At 43.0% G+C, this 22,214-nt stretch overlaps 2 protein-coding genes across 5 annotated transcripts in view; one reads left to right on the forward strand and one right to left on the reverse strand.

Annotated features, from left to right (window-relative positions):
* The window catches only part of LOC130355737 (T-cell receptor-associated transmembrane adapter 1), a 178,176-nt gene that overhangs the window by 98,275 nt on the left and 57,687 nt on the right, over positions 1–22,214 (reverse strand). Inside the window, exon 1 of one of the 4 annotated variants that reach the window (XM_056556300.1) lies at positions 2,353–2,409. The exons of the other annotated variants lie outside the window; for them this stretch is intronic. The gene's annotated coding sequence lies outside the window, so the exon portion shown is untranslated. Of the gene's footprint in view, positions 1–2,352; positions 2,410–22,214 lie in introns of those variants that run through there. 4 annotated transcript variants of the gene reach the window in all.
* The window catches only part of LOC130355738 (SH2 domain-containing protein 1B-like), a 32,792-nt gene continuing 11,841 nt past the window's right edge, over positions 1,264–22,214 (forward strand). Inside the window, 2 exon segments of the mRNA XM_056556303.1 lie at positions 1,264–1,397; positions 13,983–14,046. Of these exon segments, the coding sequence (XP_056412278.1) occupies positions 1,264–1,397; positions 13,983–14,046 (198 nt within the window).

The raw sequence follows: 22,214 nt of genomic DNA on the forward strand, positions 1-22,214 counted from the left end.
TCGGTCCCGAACAGCCCACTGAGCTAACCGGCAACTGTTTTCTCCCGTTTTAGATGCTGCGATCAACTTTGCAGCATCTAAAGGGTTAATACAAGACATCAGCCCGATCGGCGATGTCCGTAATCAGCCGCGGGTCCTGGTTGCTTATAGTAACCGGGACCCACCGGGTATGAAGCTTCACATAATGGGATCTGGCGCAGAACATAACCCCTGCGTCGCTAAGGGGTTAAATCGCTCCAAAAACCTAAGTAAGACATTTAAATCACAGGCAGATCCAATTTGCGTGAATTTCTTCAGGGTAATTCTTATTGTGACTTAAAGAGGTACTCCACTGGAAAACATATTTTTTTTTATCAACTGGTGACAGAAAGTTAAACAGATTTGTAAATTACTTCTATTAAAAAATCATAATCCTTCCAGTACTTATTAGCTGCTGTATGCTCCACAGGAAGTTCTTTTCTTTTTAAATGTCCTTTCTGTCTGACCACAGTGCTCTCTGCTGACACCTCTGTCTATTTTAGCAACTGTCCAGAGTAGGAGCAAATCCCCATAGCAAACCTATCCTGCTCTGGACAGTTCCTGACATGGACAGAGGTGTCAGCAGAGAGCACTGTGGTCAGACAGAAAAGAAATTCAAAATGAAAAGGACTTCCTTATGGAGAATACAACAGCTGACACATACTAGAAGGATTAAGATTTTTTTATAGAAGTAATTTACAAATCTGTTTACCTTTCTGTCATCAGTTGATTAAAAAAAAGTTTTCCAGAGGAGTACCCCTTTAATATTGTGTATGACCCCCACATCCCAGTATGCACTCAACAATGTATGGGCATGCACCTTATAAGACAATGGATAATATACTGGAGGATCTCCTCCCACTCCTCAATCAGGACATCAGTGAGCTCCAGAACAGATTGCAACAATCCTTGGTGGTATCAGATAAAAACTACAGAATACAGTGCAAATAATTAGCCCGTAGACAGAAAAAAAATTAGAGCAATTTTAAGCATATTAATTTTGTTAAAAAGTTTTATTTTAATTTTAACACAGTCTATAGCTATACTAAAAGGTGTTCACACAATGTAAACACCATGTAAAGATGTTTGCTTTATGTTGCCATAATATGTGGTCACTCTAGAATCTAGCCATTCACACCAAGGAACTTCCTGGGTTAGGTGATATAAGTATTTCTGTAATACACAGCTTCTTCACTCATGTGTTCCAACCTGTATACTAGATTTTCTGTCTTAAATAATTACGGAATGGATCTGCCATTCTACCACGGAAACATAAACAAAAAAACTTGTGAAAAACTTCTTCTCCGAAGAGGAAAGAATGGATGTTATTTGCTGAGAGACAGTGAATCTGTTCCCAGAGCCTTGTGCCTTTGTTTATTGTAAGTATATACTTTGATCTGCCATGGTATTACTTGCATAGAAGTTATAATGTGTTGATATGCACAGCACTAGACAAACATTCCAATAGTTATATGTTGGTAAAGCCAGTAATGCATATTGAGTAACAACAAGCTACTGTACTGTGAATGACAACTATGAAACGGCCCATGACACTACCAAGATTGTCTCTTTTTCCATAAGAAAATGTGCCATACTGTGCTTTACACTGCCATCCAAATTGCATTTTTTCAGAAACTTTGGAACTACTATAGACTTAGGGCTGGGTTCCCACATAAAATGTTGGATATGCAGTTTTTTTTTTTTTTTTTAATTATTGACAGGTGCTTTTCCATAGCCTTTAATATAACACATTATTAGATAGAAAAAAAATAACTCAGTTATTATACCTATTATACAGCTGTTTTCCTCTTATTTTACAATGTCTGAACCAAGCCTTAAAGTGATAAACTAAAATATTACATTTTATTGTTTCTTCCATTAGATTGCCCTAGAGATTGTAGCTTTGTGACTCTCATATAGAGCTTAAGATCTCCTTTGGAAAGTCTGTAACCATGTAAAAATATTATGCACTGTACATAAGTAAATAAAATGGTCAATATTTAGCAGCCATCTTTTGATAAAAAGATTGGTGAATTTTTCTAAAATAGGAAAAAAAAAATACAATGTGATGGAATAAATGAAACTGTGTAATTTTTGGTGCTTTGTATACCAAGATAACAGCAGATTGACAAGTCCACAAAGTGGACTATTTAGAGACAGTATTGATACATGAGGAGTAGCAATTTCTTAATAACATCCATAGTATATAATAAACTATTTAGGTTTTCATATTCATGTTTTTTCACCATTTCAAAGCACAACTGACACAATAATGTACCCCCTAAAATTATGCCCAGTATGTAAAAGATGCTTAGTAGTGTAATGCAGCCATACCTTTATCTGTGCCTTTATGATGCTAAAAAATGCTTTTGTCCGGCGTCAACAACAGTCAGGTTAGCGTGACCAGTGGTCCGCAATTCCCGCTGTGTGATTGACACACAGGTCCTCAGTTAGAGAGCTCTCTGTCTTTAGTGTCTGGACTTGCCAGCACTGTTTTATTGGAGGCAGAGGAAGCGTGCACCATGTGCCGTAGAAGAGACCCTGACCATGCATGCGCTGAGGACCTGTGTGTCAATCCCACAGTGGGCCAAGCTCTGACGTAAAGCAGAGAGGTGTTGAGGCCCAGCGAATGGTGGACCTCTGGCCATGCCTAGCCGACTATTGCTGACTCCGGACAAAAGAATTTTTTTAGCACCATAAGGGCACAGATAAAGAATACAAAGGTATAGCAGTATTAAGGTTATGTTCACACAGCAGAATTTCCAAGCAGAGTTCCAAGGAAGAATTCCTCTGGAAATTCCGTTAAAATTTGCTGCCCATTTACTTTAACGGGATTCCGCAGTTCCATTCACATTGTGGAATTTAAAGACCTGTCTATAAATTTTGCAGAATCCCACTGAACGCAATGAGGCTTGAACTTCAGCAGAATTCTGTGTTAAGAGAACCCAGAAATTGCACTGGAATTCCGCAGTTCCATTCAACAAGCTTTGCTGAACAGAGTTTATACAGATTGGGGGACGTTCGTTGTGTGAACACACCCTTACACTTCTAAGCAGCTTTCACATACTGGGCATAATTTTAGGGGGTAAATTCTAGTGACGGTTGCGCTTCGTTTTTTCCTCTTCTCCTTTTAGAAATCATAACCCTTTCAACTTTGCACCAAAAAATCCATATGATGGCTTATTTTTTGCACCACCAATTCAACTTTGCAGTGATGTCAGTCATTTTACCCAAAAATTTTTGTCAAAACATAAAAAAAATTATTGTGAGACGAAATTGAAGAAAAAAAGCCATTTTGTAAATTTTGGAGGTTTACGTTTCTATGCAGTAAATTTTTTGGTAAAAATGACACATTATCTTTATTCTGTAGGTCCAGATGATTAAAATGATACCCTACTTATATAGGTTTGATTTTGTCGTACTTCTGGGAAAAATCATAACTACATGCAGGAAAATTTATATGTTTAAAATTGTCATCTTCAGTCCCCTTTAACTTTTTAATTTACCATGTATGGGGTAATGGTATTGTATGGTATGGTATGAGGGCTCATTTTTTGCTCCGTGATCTGAAGTTTTTAGCAGTACCATTTTTGTATTGATCAGACTTTTTGATCGCTTTTTATAAAATTTTTTCATGATATAAAAAGTGACAAAAATAAGTTATTTTGGTCTTTGGAATTTTCTTGCGCGTACGCCATTGACCGTGCGGTTTAATTAATGATATATTTTTATAGTTTGGACATTTACGCACGCAGCCATACCACATATGTTTATATTTATTTTCATTTACATTTTTTTTATGGGAAAAGGGGGGTGATTTGGACTTTTATTAGGGAAAGGGTTAAATGACATGTATTACATTTTTATAGTTCCCATAGGGGGCTATAACACTGCACACACTGATCTTTTACACTGATGACTGCAAAGCCATAGCTTTGCATTGATCAGTGTTAAGATCCAGGCACAAGAGAAGATCCAGGCACGAGTAAGTGAAGAACAAAGGAATCAAGGAGGTTGCTTATCAGTGAATCTATCCCATGGATCCCATATGGAAAGAAATGTGGGCACATTATTATTCAAAGAGGCAGTGAGAGATTTATTTCTTAACATTTGACATCTCTGACAGCCAAGACAATTTTTTACACTATGGGGGAGATTTATCACAACCTGTTAAGAGGAAAAGTTGCTGTGTTGCCTATAGCAACCAATCAGATTGCTTTTTTTTATTTTTCAGAGGGCTTTTCAAAAATGAAAGAAGCAATCTAATTGGTTGCTATGGGCAACTCAGCAACTCTTCCCCTATAAGTTTCCACTTACGCAGCAGCACGATGTTAGCAGGGAGTCAATAGGGAAACGCCAACATCACTTTGCAATTTTTCCCTGCCCTGACCTCTGCGTTTTGTTGCGATTTGGCAATTTTTCCAAATTGCAGCATGCTGAGACTATGGCATTTTTTAAGCCATAGTTTAAGCATGCCTAGGGGGAAGTAGTGATGCCTAGAAAAAAAATTCCGGTGTTTTTACTGATGAGAAAAAAAAAGTTGAAACCTGGTAGAAAGTTATACACAACAAAAAAATTAAAAATAAAACGTTTAACAAGATTAGTTCATACCCCGAAGAAATTCTTCATTTTTACACTTTTGCTTTTTCATTCTCTCCTTTTAATAGCTATATCGCTTTCAATTTTGCACCTACAGATCCATAAGAGGGCTTGTTTTTTTTTAAATAATATCACTCATGCTACCATTAAGTCTACGATAAAAAAAATTTGTTGGCCGAAATTAATTAAAAAAACACAATTTTGTTACTTTTTTGGGACTTCAGTTTCTACCAATTGCACTTTTAGGTAAAAATAACACATCTTTATATCTTTATTTTGTAGTCCATTCAATTCCGATAAAAGTTCAGTTTGTAAAGTTTATTTTGTTTTACTACTTTTAAAAAATTTTAACTTTTTGCGCCGTGATCTGTCATTTTTCAGTACTTTGTTTGTTTTGATGGGATTTTTTGATCGCTTTTTATACGTTTTTTGGTATATGAAGTAACTATAACTACATGTACGCCATCGACCATGCATTTTAATTAAAGGGAACCATTCAGCAGATTTTAGCATATATAACGCTTGACAATGCGTTACATATGCTAAAATCATTATCCTCACCATCCCCGGGGGACGTTTATACACCCAGGGATGGTGAAGATATTAAGTTATAAAGTCCCCCCCCCCCCCAACTGCCAGGCAAGTAGTTCCCTTGGCTCACGTAGTCGCTCTGCTCCGCCTGCTTAGGGAGCAAAGCAAATACATAAGCTGTCATTCAAGCCGGCGGGGCGGGGCCACGGCCGCAGCGAACTGAGCTAGTAAATGTAAGGCTCCTTTCACCTTATGAGTATTCATCCATTAATAAACATCCATTTTCTGTATAAAAACGTTTGTATAATAACGAATGAAATAACGGGTATATTCATCCGTTAAGACCTGTTATACCATCTTTCATGTAAAGCCGTTTTATACCTCTGCCTACAGACTCCAACAAACGTGACTACTACTACTCCCATCATGGAACAGACTTGTTTCTATGATGGGAGTAGTAGTTCCCCAGCTGCGGGAGTCTGCCGGTGGCTGGGGAGGCTACATTAGTGTTTGTACTACAACCCACATCATGAGAACAGACTCTGTTCCATGATGGGGGTTGAAGTATAGGGGCTGAGGGATTGATCGCACTGCGTCTCACTTCTGAGACCCCATGCGATCAGAAGTTATTAAGCAGGGGAGTTGGCGGCATGCTGCACTCCCCTGCGATGTATCGTGTGTTTTTATTATCATTTTTAAATCCCCCGCAGGGAGCCCTGAATGGCAAGTGCCGAGGAGCCATTCAGGGCTCTCCGCAGGGTTTAAAAAATGAACATTGTGAGTGGCAGAGGGGGCCATATGTATATTAAAAGCACTGTGGGGGGCAAGATGTAAAACACTGCAGGGGGGCCGACATAAAGGCCTATATATATCTAGACCCCAAGTGAATTTATAATATGCCCCCCGCAGTGCATTAATAAAGATATGATCCCTGCCGCATTTAAAAATATATCCCCCCTGCCGGTGCATCAATCAATATATACCCCCCGCCGGCGCATTTATAATGTACCCCCCCAGCGCCGGCGCATTTATAATGTACCCCCAGCCAGCGCATTTATAATTAGTGTTGAGCGGCATAGGCCATATTCGAATTCGCGAATATTCGCGAATATATGGACGAATATTCGTAATATATCTGCGAATATTCGCATATTCGTAATGTTATCGTTTTATTTTCGCATATGCGACAATTCGCGTATGCGAAAATTTACATATTCGGAAATTATCATATATAAAAATTAACATAAGCGAAAATTCGCAAATGCGAAAATTAGCATATGCACATTTTCGCATATGCGGAAATTCGCACACCAGTATCACACAGTAGTATTAGAGCCTTCTTTACACAACACAAGCTGGAAGCAGAGAGGGATGATCACTGTGATGTGTACTGTGAAGAAAAAAAAAACAAATATTCGTAATTACGAATATATAGTGCTATATTCGCGAATATTCGCGAATTCGCGAATATGCGATATTCGCGAATAAAATTCGAATTGCGAATATTCGCGAGCAACACTATTTATAATGTGCCCCCCCACTGGCGCATTTATAATGTACCCCCCACCAGCGCATTTATAATGTGCCCCCTGCAGGCGCATTTATCATATTATGCCACCGCAGCGCTATGTATGAAAAATATTTCTATCAGCAGCCGGCCGGCCCGATGATGCTGATACAATACTTTTCATACACAGCGCTGCAGGGGCATATGTATATAGAAGCGCTGTGGGTGGGAGCACAAACGTCCCCCGAAGATGGTGAGGATTAGCGATGAGCGAATTTTTGAAAAATTCAATCCGGCTAATTTTTCCCCCAAAATGTGTTTCGGTCCAAATTTATTCATGGCAAATCACTTTTAAAAATGGCTATTTCTGGCCTACAGAGAGCCTCAATAGGGGTGTAGAACATTTTGCCTTGCTGTAACACGCATAGGGTGTGTGCTGTGTTAGTGAAATAATACTGTTATTCAGTATGACATGCAGATTACAGGCGTTGCTATTGGAATCCCTGCCACAGAGCGTCTGGATGTGGCAGCATGGAGATCATATGGTGTCAAAATTGAAGAGATTAAAGAGATTTATTTATTTAATTTTTATTTAATTTTATTTGAATTTATAAGAAATTTTTGAGTTCTGGTGAGCATCGAGCTGGTGGTCCACCGCGAGGTGAGCTACCACCTGTTCCAGCCCTGCCTCTTAGCGCCAAATGTTTCATTTAATCAGTTATGGTTCATTGTTATCGCGCTAACCTGTTTCATTGGATTCTTGTGGTAATTCCAGAGGCTGCGGGGAAAAAGCTCGTACTTGTATCTTAAAATCGAGCTGGTCCTCCGTCAGGCGAGCTACCACCTGTTCCAGCCCCTGCCTCTCAGCGACATGAAAGTGCGAATGTTTAATGTAATCAGTTATGGTTCATTGTTATCGCTCCAACCTGTTTGATTGGATTCCACAGGTAATATATGACGTCGACGACCATAGGGCCTTAGTCTTGAAAAGATTTTTATTTTTGAAAATATAAATTGAAGATTTTAGATAGATTAAATTTTTTAAGTTTAATTTAAGGTGCCAACAGCATAAGGAGATCATATGGTGGCACAATGACACAGCCTGAAGATGGCAGCAGCATGAGGAGACCATAATCTGGCAGAATGACACAGCCTGGAATTGGCAGCAGCAAGAAGAGACCATATAGTGGCAGAATGACCCAGCCTGGAGGTGGCAATAGCCTGACGAGACCATAGGGCCTCACAATTAAAAGGATTAAATGGGCACTGTCAGATACAAAAACTTTTGATATGTTGTATCAATAGGTTTTGCAATTGCTTTCATTAGAAAATGTTCAGTATTTCATACTGAAAAAGCCAAACAACTGCCCCCCTTGCCTGCTTGGACACATACTAGTCCTGCTGTATCCATGAGTCATCACCTATGTCATGGACACACTTCCTTGATTGACAGCTGTGAGCACAGGACTCACAGCTGGAGGAAAAATCCTCCCACTGTCAGCTTGTGTCCCGCTACTGTCAGTGAGGACAAGGTGGGAGTTGTAGTTTTGCTAATGCTAGGGGAGATGTGAGCAGACAGCATACTGAGGGAGGGGGCGGAAACCTGCACAGTGAGGCCACGCCCCCTCCCTTTGAGAAGAATTCAGACTAGTGAGCTAAATTAAAAAGGTGCTAGACATAAAAATTTGATGTACATGGTCAGGATTAGGTACTGAGTGATATATTAAAAAAAAAAATTTTTGTTGGATCTGATGGGTACGCTTTAAAGATATTTTGGAAAATTTGAATTGAAGATTTTAAATAGATTAAGATTAAGTTTCATTTAATGTGCCAGCAGCATAAGGAGACCACATGGCCACAGTGTGTCTGGGTCCTCTGTCTCATCTTCCTCATCAACCTGTAGCTCCACAGCTTGCTCCTTCTCACCTGTCAGAAAAACCACCCATTTCACAAAACCTTGCCTGCGCTCCACTGTCCCCCTCCTCCTCCAGTTCAGCCCCCACAGGGCTCATGTGGCCTCAAGATGTAGGCACCATCGTTTCCAACACGTGTTGTAGGATATGAAGCAGTGGAATGACGTTCATCCCATAATCCTTGTGATTGACTAATAATGTGGCTTCCTCAAAGGGCCTGAGCAAATGCCAGGTGTCATGTATTAGCTGACACTGGTTAACATTGAAGTTACACAGGGGAGCCCCTTATCAACTTGGATCATCAAGAAATGGGTGATGGCTTTTCTCTGTTCATATAGGGGGAGATTTATCAAAACCTGTGCAGAGGCAAAGTTGCCCAGTTGCCCACAGCAACCAATCAGCTTGCTTCTTTCATTTTTCACAGGCCTTGTTAAGAATGTAACAAGTAAGCTGATTGGTTGCTATGGGCAACTGGGCAACTTTGCCTCTGCACAGGTTTTGATAAATCTCCCCCATAGTCGGTCCAACATATGGAGGGTGGAATTCCAATGTGTGGCAACATCACAAATCAGACTATGTTGGGGGATACCATTCTGACGCTGCAGCTCAAAGAGGGTGTGCTTTGTGGTGTATGAGTGACTGAAGTGCATGCAAAGTTTTCTTCCCATCGTCAGGATGTCTTGCAGATGGGGGTAAAACTTCAGGAATCGCTTGACAACTAGTGTTGCTCACGAATATTCGCAATTCGAATATTATTCGCGAATATCGCATATTCGCGAATTCGCGAATTTCGCGAATATAGCGCTATATATTCGTAATTACGAATATTCGGTTTTTTTTTTTTTGGTTTTTTTTCACAGTACACATCACAGTGATCATCCCTCTCTGCTTCCAGCTTGTGTGGTGTAAAGAAGGCTGTAATACTACTGTGTGAGACTGGCGTCCGAAAATTCGCATATGCTAGTTTTCGCATATGCGAATTTTCGCGTATGTTGATTTTGTATATGTTAATATTCACATATGTTAATTTTCGCATACGCGAAAATTCGCATATGCGAAAATAAAACGAGAATATAACGAATATGCGAATATTCGCGAATATATGACGAATATTCGTCCATATATTCGCGAATATTCGCGAATTCGAATATGGCCTATGCCGCTCAACACTATTGACAACCAGATTGAACATGTGCGCCATGCAGGGTGCATGGCTCAGGCTTTCTTGAAGCAGCGCAGACAAGATGTTCTTCCCGTTATCAGTCACCATGGTTCCCATTTCCAGTTTTTAGTGGAGTAAGCCATGATTCATTTTCTTGATGAATGACATTTAGAAGTTCCTCCCCTATGTGACTCCATTCACCAAGGCAAACCATGTGAAGAACAGCGTGACACCGCCATGCCCTGCACACATGGTATGCTGGAGGGGCATTTTTTATTAAAATTATTAATTAAAATTATTTAAAATGTGTATATAATGTGCCAGCAGCATGAGGAGACCACATGGCAGGACAATGACACAGCCTGGAGGTGGCAGGAGCATAAGGATACTATATAGTGGAAGAATGATCAAGCCTGGAGGTGGCAGCAGCAAGAGGAGACTATAGGGCCTCACAATTGAAAAGATTAAAGATATATTTTCAAATTTGAATTGAAGATTTTAAATAGATTACCATAAAAAAAAAATTTTATTTCCCAGCAGCATGAGGAGACCACATGGCGGCACAATGACACAGCCTGGAGGTGGCACCAGCATGAGGAGAACAAAATGTGGCAGAATGACCAAGCCTGGAGGTAGCAGCAGCAAAAGGAGACCATATGGTGACAGAATGACACAGCCTGGAGGTGGCAGCAGAATGACCAGACCAAATGGCCTCACAACTGAAAAGATTAAAGATATTTTTTTAAATTGCATGTGGCCATGTTAACATCCTCCGGATACTTGATGAAAAACTGCCACATCGCAGAGTAGCTGATTTCCCCCCCAACAGTCCTCACTGACTGACTGCTACTGCCGCCGACTCAATGGACCCCTGTTCCACTACATCCCGGACAGGTAGGCAGCCGCAAAGCAGGTGGTCTACCCAGGGCACGTTTGGCTCCAGACTTCCCACTGCTGCCACCATGCTGACTCCTAACCATGCTACCACCTTGCTGGTTCAACTGCTGCCTCACTGGCAACCTGACACCCTCTTTTCCTGATGATGATGAAGCCCCTTCAGCACCCAGCTCCCAAGTGCAATCAGCTTCATCATCATCGAGTTGTGTCAGCACGTCACTGATGTCCTCCTCAGGTTCCTCAACTGTGTGAGCTTCAGGAGCCTGAACGCTCCCAACACCGCTTACCACGCCACTAGTGAAGGAAGCGGGGGATGTCCCCTACACTTCTTGGCTGGGCAGTAGCTGCTGACTGTCCTCTAGTAGATCATCCTGACTAAAAAGTGGAGCTGAACCCACAGCATAGGATATTTCTATGGGGGGGAGGGAGCAGTATAGCACAGAGGCAATTGTAGGACAAGGACTGCTCCGGGGCCATGCCAACTGATGGTTGTGTCTGAGGAACCCACCCACCGACTGTACTGAGGGTGTTTGATGTCACTTGTGATGAAGTGGATGACCGAGTTAACCAGTCAATGACAGCAGATGGGTTGCTGGTCGAGAGACGACCGCTAGCTGATACCAGGAGCTCAGGCCTCTCACTAGACTCCTGCTGTCACTCGCCCGTAGTCTGCTGTGACCTCTGTCATTTCTCTGTGCATGTCCTGGCACTTCTCTGCCTGACTTAGTGCGTATATGAATGGAGTACAATACGCTCCACTACGCTTAAAACAGTATGTGTCTAGAACAGCAGCAGGTGTGTACTTTTGCCTGGCCTTTCACAGTAACTAGGCCCTTAAGACTTTAACAGGAACAAAATTGTACACCACTTAGATGTACGTATGTGGTATGCACTTATGAGTTGAGTAGCAATCTCACTCCCTTCCCTGTCAGTGCTTCTAGGCTGGATTTGGGCTTGAGGTGAATCACTGCTGTAATACACCCGCAATTGCACTTTCTCTCTCAATCACTCTCCCTTCCCTATCAGTGCTTCTAGGTTGGATTTGGGCTTGAGGTGAATCGCTGCTGTAAAAAAGCTTTTCTGTGCAACACACTGCTCTCTTTCCCTCTCTCTCTGCAATGGAACGCTGATGTGAGTGACCGCAAGATGGCTGTCGATTATATGGGGCTGATATATTACAGGGGTGTCTGGCTGCTGATAGGCTGAATGCTGCATGTGATTCAGGGTCATCCCGCCGACCCTTGTACCCGCCTCCCCAGGATTCCTTGCCCCATGTCCTCACATGTGGATTTGCCATTTTAGATGACCTGGAGCCTGGACCACAGTAAATGGAGTTTAATGAAGCGATTCCTGAAATTCGTAACGAATTTGGATTTGTCAGATTCTATTCACTCATCCCTAGTGAGGATAATGATTTTAGTTGTCAAGCATTATATATGCTAAACTCTTCTAATTGGTTCCCTTTAACATTATTTTAATAATTCAGACATTTAAGTATGCAGTGATACCACATATGTTTATTTTTGTTTACATTATTTTATTTCAAAATAATGTGAAAAGGAGGGTAATATAAACTATAAAGTTTTATTAGGTAAAGGTTTTATTCACATGTATTAACTTTTTTTTTACCACTTTTTTGTTTGTTTTTTAAACACTAGTTTTATTCACAATTTTTTTAGTCCCCATAGGGGATTATTACATTCAATGTAGTGATTGCATACATTGAACAAAACTGTGCTATAACACAGCATTGATCAGTGTTATCAGCACTCCATTACTGAAGTTTGCCATGGCTCCCTGCAGCGAAAGAGCACACATCTGACAGGACGGGGGCAGGTATGGACCCTCCATCCATCCTCTCAGCTCACCAGGACCCCAAGATTTCACCACAGATGTCCCAATTAGCTCCATGAACTGTCTGGATTAGAGAGTTAATACCGTCAAGAACACAAGGCAAACAGATGGGTATCGCCGGACAACATCCACTAGTTATTTCAGATAAACAGTTCAATAAAAAATTGTATCATTTTAGTTTCAAATACATACAATAGTAATTAAACACTAATTTATATCTACCCCCATTTGTTCTGTAATAAAATTAACCTGTGGTCCTGAAGATCAAAATAGCTTGGTCCTAAATTATACAGTAACAATAGGAATAAGATAGAGGCCAGTTTCACACAGCAGTATTTTCATCAGAATTTTGCATCAGCATTTCTACACCAAGCATAGGAGTGAAACCTACACAACAAAAAGAATGGAAAAAACAGCATTTCTGAGTGTAATCCGCAGAAACAATAAACAAGTTAATTGTTTCTACAGACAGCGAAATTGGGATTTCCGTGGCAGAAACCTCTGCCATGAAAATTCCACCTTGTGCATGATGCAGCAGAATCCTATTGAAATCAAGGAGACACTGCTGCAGTGGAATTTCCCAGCGTAATATTTCTGAGGCATTCCGCTTGAAATTTCGCCATGGCCTTGTGCGTTTTTAAACAATATTTCTCTTAATTATTTGCTTGGCAAAACAGTTGAAATTACTTATTTTGTCATGCCAGTTACAAAAGCATGAACATTTTAAAGCATTAGTATGATTTATATAAACTTGTAAAAAGTCCTAAGACCCGCTGTGATCGTCAGATTTGAACGAGTTGCACCATCCGACTGATATGTCACCGGTTTATATAAATGACAGGAATGCTTTAAGTACTTTACTGTCATATCACCTGGAGTACAAAAGATGGGACCCTCATGATCTCCAGAACAGGGTCCCCCTGCTACATTCATTGTCCATAAAGATGCTGAAGATAGCCAATTACTCATTGCATTTGACTACCTTCAGCAGCTCCTATAGGAAATGAATAGAGTGGCGGTGTGCACACGTGACCGAAAGTTTCATTTATAACAAAGACCCGGGGTCCCATTTTGAAGATCGGGAGACTGTGTGTCTCTATGAGGAGTCCAAATATAGGAGGTGTGGGTGAACATGCAGGGATCTGTGCAGTGAGGTTCTGTGACACGCTACCAGCTCACACATCAGGATGACTGACAAGCCAGGAGTCTGCACAAAGCCCTACTTATCCCGCCCACACTTCCTGTATTTGGTCTCCCCATAGAGACATACAGGCAATAGCTGCAGGGGCAGCATTTTTTCACCCAAAAATACTTATATTTATTTTATCAATGTATATTACTAATACATATAATTGTATTATCTACATTAAATCAAAATTTTTTTTTTATTAACGACAGGTATACTTTAACTCGGAACAGCCTTTTAATTTTGTCATGAAATTAATTCTGAACAAGCAAATGTTTAAAAAAAAAGTTATACATATATATCTTGTACTGCTAGGTATGGAAGACTGATTTATACTTACAGAATTTTTCAAGATATCAATGGGCTTTATATGGTTCAGGTAAGAACTTATATCGGTACTTAGACACGTCTTGCTATTGCTTGTATGAGTATTTTTTTCCCCCAAAGCTTAACCCTTTAACGACCATGGATGTAAATGTACGTCCTGGTTTGGCCTGACTTTGCGCACTAGGACGTACATTTACGTCCTGTGTATGACCGCGAGCATCGGAACGGTGCCCGCCGGTAATGTCCGACATTCGCGATTGCGCAGATGTCTGCCATTAACCCCTCAGATGCTGTGATCAATTCAGATCACGGCATCTGAGGCAGTGCGGTACTTTAAATGGTTGATCGGATCGCCCGCAGCGCTGTTGCAGTGATCCGATTATCCAGCATTGCGGCCGGAGGTCCCCTCACCTAGCTCCGGCAGTCTCCCGGGGTCTTCTGCTCTGGTCTGAGATCGAGCAGAAGATCACTGATAGCACTGAACAGTATAAGCAATCAAAGGATTGCTATAGATAGTCCCCTATGGGGACATAAAAAGTGTAAAAAAAAGTTGAAAAATGCAAAAATAAAAAGTAAAAAAAAAAAGTGAAAAAAGTAAAAATGAAAATTGTCCGTTTTTCCCATTTTACCCCCAAAAAGCGTAAACATATTTTTTTATAAACATTTTTGGTATCGCCGCGTGCGTAAATGTCCAAACTATCAAAATATAAATGTTAATTATCCCGTACGGTGAATGGCGTAAGCGTAAAAAATAAAGTAAAAAAAATGCTGCTTTTTTGTCACATTTTATTTAAAAAAAATTAATAATAAATTATCTAAAAGTTTTATATATTCAAATGTGGCATCGATAAAAAGTACAGATGACGGCGCAAAAAATGAGCCCTCCTACCGCCCTATATATGGAAAAATTAAAAAGTTATAGGTGATCAAAATAGGGTGATTTTAGATTACTGATTTTGTATAAAAAGTTTTAGATTTTTTTTAAGCGGTACAAAAATATAAAAGTATCTAGCCATGGGTATCATTTTAATTAGGGATGCACCGATATATCCGCGGCCGATACATATCGGCCGAAAATAGCTATTTCGGCAACATGCCGAAACAACAAAAAATGTGCCGATAATGACCATCTCCCCTGCCCGCCCACAGCACAAGTTACAAACACTGCCAGTGGCAGAGGCACTTGTGGGGGGTGTAGGGGGGGCCATCCGGGGGGGGGGGGGGGTGCGCTCTACGGGATAGGAATACTTCTTTTTATGTGCCCGGGCCGGCTCCCGTGTGTGGCTGCAGGCAGGGGCCGACCAGCGCATATAAAACCTAATACTGTATACTAAAAACCAGGGGGCCTCCAGCTGTTGTGAAACTACAACTCCCAGCATGCCCGGACCGGCAAAGTCTGTTCTGGCATGCTGGGAGTTGTAGTTTCACAACAGCTGGAGGCCCCCTGGTTTTTAGTATACAGTATTAGGTTTTATATGCTCTGGCTGGCCCCCGCCTGCAGCCACACACGGGAGCCGGCCCGGGCACATAAAAAGAAGTATTCCTATCCCGGACATCTCTGTGTCCCGAAAAATCCTTTCGGGACATAAGGATGTCCACCTGTCAATCACCATTCCCCGGCGTCCTCATGCGATCCTCCTTCGGTCCCTCGCTTCTCCGCCTCTATGGTCGTACGCACGGGACGTCACTGACGTCCCGTGCGTACAATCATAGAGACGCAGGAGGACCGCAGGATCGTCGCAGGAGAACGCGCGCTGGCCGGGGCCTGGTAAGTGACCGCGCCATCTTTTTGAGTGTTCCGGTCACCGCTCCTCCGGTCCCGGCACCTACTGCTATGGTCCATAGGCCATAGCAGTAGATGTGACCCCGGGCAGGAGGAGCGGTGACCGGATCACTGTGGGGGCAGCAGTACAGACATACAGCCTCCAGCCGTACACTGTATATGGCTGGAAGCTGTATGTCTGTGGGGTGGGGGAGCTGCCTACTATTGTGGGGGAACTGCTGACCTAATGTGGGGGTGGAGCTGCCTAATATTGTTGGGGTGGAGCTGCCTAATATTGTTGGGGTGGAGCTGCCTAATATTGTTGGGGGGGAGCTGCCTAATATTGTGGGGGGGGGGGAGCTGCCTAATATTGTGGGGGGGGGGGGGGAGCTGCCTAATATTGTGGGGGGGGAGCTGCCTAATATTGTGGGGGGGAGCTGCCTAATATTGTTGGGGGGGGAGCTGCCTGATATTGTGGGGGGGAGCTGCCTGATATTGTGGGGGGAGCTACCTAATATTGTGGGGGGGAGCTGCCTACAAATGTGGGGGGAGCTGCCTAATATTGTGGGGGAACTGCCTACTATTGTGGGGAACCTGCCTACTATTGTGGGGGAAATGCTGACCTAATGTGGGGGAGCTGCCTACTATTGCGGGGGAGCTGCCTACTATTGTGGGGGAGCTGCCTACTAATGTGGGGGAGCTCCCAACCTAATGTGGGGGAATCTAATCTAATGAGCGGAGCGCTGCATTTTACCAGAAGACGGGGAGAAGTCATTTTCGGTATCGGTCGGACATATTTTTTTATTTCGGTTTCGTTTCGGTTCTGAAATTTCCATTTCGGTGCACCTCTAATTTTAATCGTATTGACCCACAGAATAAAGAAAACATGTCATTTTTACCGTAAAGTGTATAGTGTGAAAACAAAACCCTCCAAAATGTGCAAAATTGTGGTATTCATTTAAATTTCCTCCCTAAAAAAATTTTTTGGGTTCGCCATACATTTTATGGTAAAATGAGAGGTTTCATTACAAAGTACAATTGTAGGGGATAGGGGATAAGATGTCTAGGGGTGGAGTACACCTTTAGGGAAAAGTTTCTTATCCTTTACCACAGTCCACTATTGCTTCTCTGCCCTGGTCTCCCATGCCACCAAACCACAAGATAATATGGCAGTGCTTTTTTTTTTCAAATGCACACTGTTCAATTTCTAGCTAGATTGTACATGACTCTGAAAACCTTGGTAAAGTGGAAAACTATTATTATTATTATTTTTTTTTAAATGAATTGGTGCCAGAAAATTAAATGGATTTGTAAATTACTTAATCTTAATCCTTCCAGTACTTATCTACTGTATGCCCCAGAGGAAGTTGCATTTCTTTCTGGAGTTCTTTCCAGTCTGACCACAGTGCTCTCTGCTGACACCTCTGTCCGTATCAGGAACTGTCCAAAGCAGGATAGGTTTGCTATGGGGATTTTCTCCTGCTCTGGACAGTAACTGAAATGGACAGAGGTGTCAGCAGAGAGCACTGTGGTCAGACTGAAAAGAAGAACAACAACAACTCAACTTCCTGTGGAGCATACAGCAGCTGATAAGTACAGGAAGATTTTTTTATAGAAGCAATTTACAAATCTGTTTAACTTTCTGGCACCAGTTCATTTAGTTTCCACTGGACTACCCCTTTAACCCCTTAAGGACGCAGGGTTTTTCAGTTTTCGCACTTTCGTTTTTTCCTCCTTAACTTTTAAAAATCCTAACCCTTTCAATTTTCCACCTAAAAATCCATATTATGGCTTATTTTTTGCGTCATCAATTCTAATTTGCAGTGACATTAGTCATTTTACCCAAAAATTCACGGCAAAACGGGAAAAAAAAATCATTGTGCGACAAAATCAAAGAAAAAAACGCCATTTTGTAACTTTTGGGGGCTTCCGTTTCTACGCAGTGCATATTTCGGTAAAAATGACACCTTATAATTATTCTGTAGGTCCATACGGTTGAAATGATACCCTACTTATATAGGTTTCATTTTGTCGTACTTCTGGAAAAAATCATAACTACATGCAGGAAAATGTATACGTTTAAAAATGTCCTCTTCTGACCCCTATAACTTTTTTATTTTTCCACATACAGGGCGGTATAGGGACTCATTTTTTGCGTTGTGATGTGAAGTTTTTATTGGTACCATTTTTGTTTTGATCGGACTTTTTGATCACTTTTTATAAATTTTTTAATGGTATAAAAAGTGACCAAAAATACGCTTTTTTGGACTTTGGAATTTTTTGACGTGTACGCCATTGACCGTGCGGTTTAATTAACGATATATTTTTATAGTTCGGACATTTACACACGCGGCAATACCACATTTTTATTTTTAATTACACTGTTTTATTTTTTTTATGGGAAAAGGGGGGTGATTCAAACTTTTATTATGGATGGGTTTAATGACCTTTATTAACACTTTTTTTTTACTTTTTTTTTTGCAGTGCTATAGGTCCCATAGGGACCTATAACACTGCACACACTGATCTTTCATGCTGATCACTGGCGTGTATTAACACGCCTGTGATCAGTGTTATCGGCGCTTGACTGCTCCGGCCTGGATCTCAGGCACGGAGCAGTCATTCTTCGATCGAACACCGAGGAGGCAGGTAAGGGCCCTCCTGGTGTCCTGTAAGCTGTTCGGGACGCCGCAATTTCACCACGGCGGTCCCGAACAGCCGGGTTACTTTCACTTTCACTTCAGATGCGGCGGTCAGCTTTGATCGCCGCGTCTGAAGGGTTAATACAGGGCATCACCACGATCGGTGATGTCCTGTATTAGCCGCAGGTCCCGGCCGTTGATAGCCGCCAGGACTGACCCGATATGCCACGGGGACACCGCGTGACCCTGCGGCATATCGCAGGAGCCAGCGGAGGATGATAATATACGTCCTTCGTCGTTAAGGGGTTAAAGACTGATTCAGAAGAAATCAATGGTATGTAGTATGGATCTGTGTCCAAGGCAATAAAGTATTTAAGTCATTATTAAGGTTTTTACTAAAACATAGCTAATACTTGTCACGATGCCGGCTGGCAGGTAGTGGATCCTCTGTGCCAGAGAGGGATTGGCGTGGACCGTGCTAGAGGATCGGTTCTAAGTCACTACTGGTTTTCACCAGAGCCCGCCGCAAAGCGGGATGGTCTTGCTGCGGCGGTAGTGACCAGGTCGTATCCCCTAGCAACGGCTCAACCTCTCTGGCTGCTGAAGATAGGCGCGGTACAAGGGAGTAGACAGAAGCAAGGTCGGACGTAGCAGAAGGTCGGGGCAGGCAGCAAGGATCGTAGTCAGGGGCAACGGCAGAAGGTCTGGAATCACAGGCAAGGAACACACAAGGAACGCTTTCACTGGCACTAGGGCAACAAGATCCGGCGAGGGAGTGAAGGGGAAGTGAGGTGATATAGGGAAGTGCACAGGTGTAAACACTAATTGGAACCACTGCACCAATCAGCGGTGCAGTGGCCCTTTAAATCGCAAAGACCCGGCGCGCGCGCGCCCTAGGGAGCGGGGCCGCGCGCGCCGGGACAGAACTGACGGGGAGCGAGTAAGGTACGGGAGCCGGGGTGCGCATCGCGAGCGGGCGCTACCCGCATCGCGAATCGCATCCCGGCCGGAGGTGGTAACGCAGCGCCCCGGGTCCGTGGAACCGACCGGGGCGCTGCAGTGAGGGAAGTGTAGCGAGCGCTCCGGGGAGGAGCGGGGACCCGGAGCGCTCGGCGTAACAGTACCCCCCCCCTTGGGTCTCCCCCTCTTCTTGGGGCCTGAGAACCTGAGGATCAGACTTTTGTCCAGGATATTGTCCTCAGGTTCCCAGGACCTCTCTTCTGGACCACAACCCTCCCAATCCACTAAAAAAAAAGTTCTTCCCCTGACCTTTTTAGAGGCCAAAATCTCTTTGACAGAGAAGATGTCCGAGGAGCCGGAAACAGGAGTGGGAGGAACAGATTTAGGAGAAAAACGGTTGAGGATGAGAGGTTTAAGAAGAGAGACGTGAAAGGCATTAGGGATACGAAGAGAAGGAGGAAGAAGAAGTTTGTAAGAGACAGGATTAATTTGACACAAAACTTTAAAAGGACCAAGATAGCGTGGTCCCAACTTATAGCTCGGGACACGGAAACGGACATATTTAGCGGAGAGCCATACCTTGTCTCCAGGGGAAAAAATGGGAGGAGCTCTTCTTTTCTTATCTGCGAATCTCTTCATGCGAGAAGAAGCCTGTAAGAGAGAATTTTGGGTCTCTTTCCATATGGTGGAAAGATCACGAGAAATTTCATCCACAGCGGGCAGACCAGAGGGCAAGGGGGTAGGGAGGGGGGGAAGAGGGTGACGGCCGTACACCACGAAAAACGGAGATTTGGAGGAAGATTCAGAGATTCTGAAATTATACGAGAATTCGGCCCAAGGTAGAAGATCTGCCCAGTCATCCTGGCGGGAGGAAACAAAATGTCGTAAATAGTCACCCAAGATCTGGTTAATTCTCTCTACTTGTCCATTGGATTGAGGATGGTATGCAGAAGAAAAATTTAATTTAATCTTGAGTTGTTTACAGAGAGCCCTCCAGAATTTAGACACAAATTGGACGCCTCTATCCGAGACGATCTGTGTAGGCAACCCGTGAAGACGAAAAATGTGTACAAAAAATTGTTTAGCCAACTGAGGCGCTGAAGGAAGACCAGGAAGAGGGATGAAATGTGCCATTTTGGAGAATCGATCAACGACCACCCAAATAACAGTGTTGCCATGGGATGGGGGTAAGTCAGTAATAAAATCCATACCAATCAGAGACCAAGGTTGTTCGGGGACAGGTAGAGGATGAAGAAAACCAGCGGGCTTCTGGCGAGGAGTCTTATCCCGGGCACAGATAGTGCAGGCTCGCACAAAGTCCACCACATCAGTCTCTAGAGTCGGCCACCAATAGAAGCGAGAGATGAGTTGCACAGATTTCTTGATGCCCGCATGACCTGCGAGATGGGAGGAGTGACCCCATTTGAGGATCCCAAGGCGTTGGCGTGGAGAAACAAAGGTCTTTCCTGGAGGAGTTTGCCTGATGGAGGCTGGAGAAGTGGAAATCAGGCAGTCAGGAGGAATGATGTGTTGAGGAGAGAGTTCAATTTCAGAGGCATCTGAGGAACGAGAGAGAGCATCGGCCCTAATGTTTTTATCAGCAGGCCGAAAGTGAATTTCAAAATTAAATCGGGCAAAGAACAGAGACCACCTGGCCTGACGAGGATTCAGCCGTTGGGCAGACTGGAGGTAGGAGAGGTTCTTGTGATCGGTGTAAATAATAACTGGAAATCTTGATCCCTCCAGCAGATGCCTCCATTCCTCAAGTGCTAATTTAATGGCTAGAAGCTCTCGATCCCCGATGGAGTAGTTCCTCTCCGCCGGAGAGAAGGTCCTGGAAAAAAAACCACAAGTAACAGCATGCCCGGAAGAGTTTTTTTGTAGAAGGACAGCTCCAGCTCCCACTGAGGAGGCATCAACCTCCAATAGGAAGGGTTTAGATGGGTCAGGTCTGGAGAGCACGGGAGCCGAAGAAAAGGCAGACTTGAGTCGTTTAAAGGCGTCTTCCGCTTGAGGAGGCCAAGACTTGGGATCGGCATTTTTTTTTGTTAAAGCCACAATAGGAGCCACAATGGTAGAAAAATGTGGAATAAATTGCCTGTAATAATTGGCGAACCCCAAAAAACGTTGGATGGCACGGAGTCCGGAGGGGCGTGGCCAATCTAAGACGGCAGAGAGTTTATCTGGGTCCATTTGTAGTCCCTGGCCAGAGACCAAGTATCCTAGAAAAGGAAGAGATTGGCATTCAAACAGACATTTCTCTATTTTGGCATAGAGTTGATTATCACGAAGTCTCTGAAGAACCATACGGACATGCTGGCGGTGTTCTTCAAGATTGGCAGAAAAAATCAGGATATCGTCCAGATATACAACAACACAGGAGTATAGTAGATCACGAAAAATTTCATTAACAAAGTCTTGGAAGACGGCAGGGGCGTTGCATAGACCAAAGGGCATGACCAGATACTCAAAGTGTCCATCTCTGGTGTTAAATGCCGTTTTCCATTCATCCCCCTCTCTGATGCGGATGAGATTATAAGCACCTCTTAAGTCCAGTTTGGTAAAAATATGGGCACCTTGGAGACGATCAAAGAGTTCAGAGATGAGGGGTAGGGGGTAGCGGTTCTTAACCGTGATTTTATTAAGACCGCGGTAGTCAATGCAAGGACGTAGAGAGCCATCTTTTTTGGACACAAAGAAAAATCCGGCTCCGGCAGGAGAGGAGGATTTACGGATAAAGCCCTTTTTTAAATTTTCTTGGACGTATTCAGACATGGCAAGAGTCTCTGGGACGGACAGAGGATAGATTCTGCCCCGGGGTGGAGTAGTGCCCGGGAGGAGGTCAATGGGACAATC

The sequence above is a fragment of the Hyla sarda genome, chromosome 2 (genome assembly GCF_029499605.1).
Source record: "Hyla sarda isolate aHylSar1 chromosome 2, aHylSar1.hap1, whole genome shotgun sequence".
NCBI lineage: Eukaryota > Metazoa > Chordata > Amphibia > Anura > Hylidae > Hyla > Hyla sarda.